Below are 2,500 nucleotides of genomic sequence, written 5' to 3' on the forward strand. Positions count from 1 at the left end.
TCCGGTCTCTCTGATTGGTCCAGTCTCTCTGATTGGTCCCCAGTCTCTCTGATTGGTCCGGTCTCTCTGATTGGTCCAGTCTCTCTGATTGGTCCGGTCTGTCTGATTGGTCCGGTCTGTCTGATTGGTCCAGTCTCTCTGATTGGTCCAGTCTCTCTGATTGGTCCAGTCTCACTGATTGGTCCAGTCTCTCTGATTGGTCCAGTCTCTCTGATTGGTCTCCAGTCTCTCTGATTGGTCCAGTCTCTCTGATTGGTCCCCAGTCTCTCTGATTGGTCCCCAGTCTCTCTGATTGGTCCAGTCTCTCTGATTGGTCCAGTCTGTCTGATTGGTCCCCAGTCTCTCTGATTGGTCCAGTCTCTCTGATTGGTCCAGTCTGTCTGATTGGTCCAGTCTGTCTGATTGGTCCCCAGTCTCTCTGATTGGTCCGGTCTCTCTGATTGGTCCCCAGTCTCTCTGATTGGTTCCCAGTCTCTCTGATTGGTCTGGTCTCTCTGATTGGTCCAGTCTCTCTGATTGGTCCAGTCTCTCTAATTGGTCCCCAGTCTCTCTGATTGGTCCCCAGTCTCTCTGATTGGTCCCCAGTCTCTCTGATTGGTCCAGTCTCTCTGATTGGTCCAGTCTCTCTGATTGGTCCAGTCTCTCTGATTGGTCTCCAGTCTCTCTGATTGGTCCAGTCTCTCTGATTGGTCCGGTCTCTCTGATTGGTCTCCGGTCTCTCTGATTGGTCCAGTCTCTCTGATTGGTCTGGTCTCTCTGATTGGTCCGGTCTGTCTGATTGGTCTGGTCTCTCTGATTGGTCCCCAGTCTTCTGATTGGTCCGGTCTCTCTGATTGGTCCGTCTCTCTGACTGGTCCGCTCTCTCTGATTGGTCCAGTCTCTCTGATTGGTGAGTGAGTCAGCAGTGTGAAAGCTTCCTCTGCTTCCTGTCTGAACCGTTACAGTCATGTTCTGTCAGATGATGTTTTGAGATGTTGTTTAACAGGTGAGAACGTTTCAGGTTCCATCGTTTGATTCAGATCCTAAAAGCTTTCATGACTAAAGCTGAACTGAACTGTAAAGGTCTGTGGCGGCTCAGCCATACCAGCGCCACCTTGTTAATTCGGCCTTCAATTTTAATGAGGAACAGACCCGCCTCGCTGCTATCAAGTCTCAATCAAGCAATTTGGTGTCAGTTCGATCATCGTTAGAATCTACTAGATCATCTAGATCTGCTAGAACCGCGTCCAAAGAGGGTCGCCCTGCAGACCTGCAGGACCTGAAGGTTTAGTGGATTCCAGTCTTTGTTCTTCTTCTGCATGAGTAACGTTCACTGCCAGCTGTAGTCCTTCACTGTGATCCTTCCTCCTCTGACTGTTCTCCTGGTTCTGGTCCAGGTCCAGGTCTCGGTCTAGGTCTCGAGGGAGGAGGTTCTCTCGCAGCCGCAGCCGAGGGAGAAGGTGAGCCAGGGGGATAAGGAACGTAGAACCGGATCAGACATATGTGAGATCAGAGAGAACAGTTAGAACAGTTAGAACATTTAGAACAGTGAGAACAGAGAGAACAGTTAGAACATTTAGAACAGTGAGAACAGTTAGAACATTTAGAACATTTAGAACAGTGAGAACAGTTAGAACATTTAGAACAGTGAGAACAGTGAAATGTTCCGCTAACAGTCCCTCTCACCTGTCCAGGTCCAGGTCTTCCCCAGAAGGTCTCGCTCTGCCACACCGAGGAGGTCCAGGTCAGTCACTGCAGCTGGTTCTCCTCCTGTTGGTTCTCATCGTGTTGGTTTTCTCCTCCTGTCTGTTTTCCTCCTGTTGGTTCTCCTCCTGTTTCTCTCCTCCTGTTGGTTCTCATCCTGTTGGTTCTCCTCCTGTTGGTTCTCATCCTGTTTGGTTCTCCTCCTGTTGGTTCTCATCCTGTCTGTTCTCATCCTGTCTGTTCTCATCCTGTCGGTTCTCATCCTGTCGGTTCTCATCCTGTTGGTTCTCATCCTGTCTGTTCTCATCCTGTCTGTTCTCATCCTGTCTGTTTTCATCCTGTCGGTTCTCATCCTGTCTGTTCTCATCCTGTCTGTTCTCATCCTGTCGGTTCTCATCCTGTCTGTTCTCATCCTGTCTGTTTTCATCCTGTCTGTTCTCATCCTGTCTGTTTTCATCCTGTCGGTTCTCCTCCTGTTGGTTCTCATCCTGTCTGTTTTCATCCTGTCTGTTCTCATCCTGTCGGTTCTCCTCCTGTCGGTTCTCATCCTGTCTGTTCTCATCCTGTCTGTTCTCATCCTGTCTGTTCTCATCCTGTCTGTTCTCATCCTGTCGGTTCTCCTCCTGTCGGTTCTCCTCCTGTCTGTTCTCATCCTGTCTGTTCTCATCCTGTCTGTTCTCATCCTGTCGGTTCTCCTCCTGTCGGTTCTCCTCCTGTCGGTTCTCATCCTGTCGGTTCTCCTCCTGTCTGTTCTCATCCTGTCTGTTCTCATCCTGTCTGTTCTCATCCTGTCTGTTCTCATCCTGTCGGTTCTCCT

At 49.8% G+C, this 2,500-nt stretch overlaps 1 protein-coding gene across 3 annotated transcripts in view; it reads left to right on the top strand.

Annotated features, from left to right (window-relative positions):
* Positions 1 to 2,500, top strand: part of srsf7b (serine and arginine rich splicing factor 7b) — an 8,006-nt gene that overhangs the window by 4,102 nt on the left and 1,404 nt on the right. Inside the window, exons 4-6 of one of the 3 annotated variants that reach the window (XR_009927409.1) lie at positions 1,001 to 1,264; positions 1,377 to 1,439; positions 1,674 to 1,730. Coding sequence is in view for 1 of the 3 variants with exons in the window: in XM_062439662.1 (XP_062295646.1) it covers positions 1,377 to 1,439; positions 1,674 to 1,723 (113 nt within the window). In the remaining 2 variants the exon portion in view is untranslated. Of the gene's footprint in view, positions 1 to 1,000; positions 1,440 to 1,673; positions 1,731 to 2,500 lie in introns of those variants that run through there. The other 2 variants (XR_009927408.1, XM_062439662.1) reach the window with 2 other exon arrangements.

This window comes from Scomber scombrus, chromosome 2 (assembly GCF_963691925.1).
Source record: "Scomber scombrus chromosome 2, fScoSco1.1, whole genome shotgun sequence".
Lineage (NCBI taxonomy): Eukaryota > Metazoa > Chordata > Actinopteri > Scombriformes > Scombridae > Scomber > Scomber scombrus.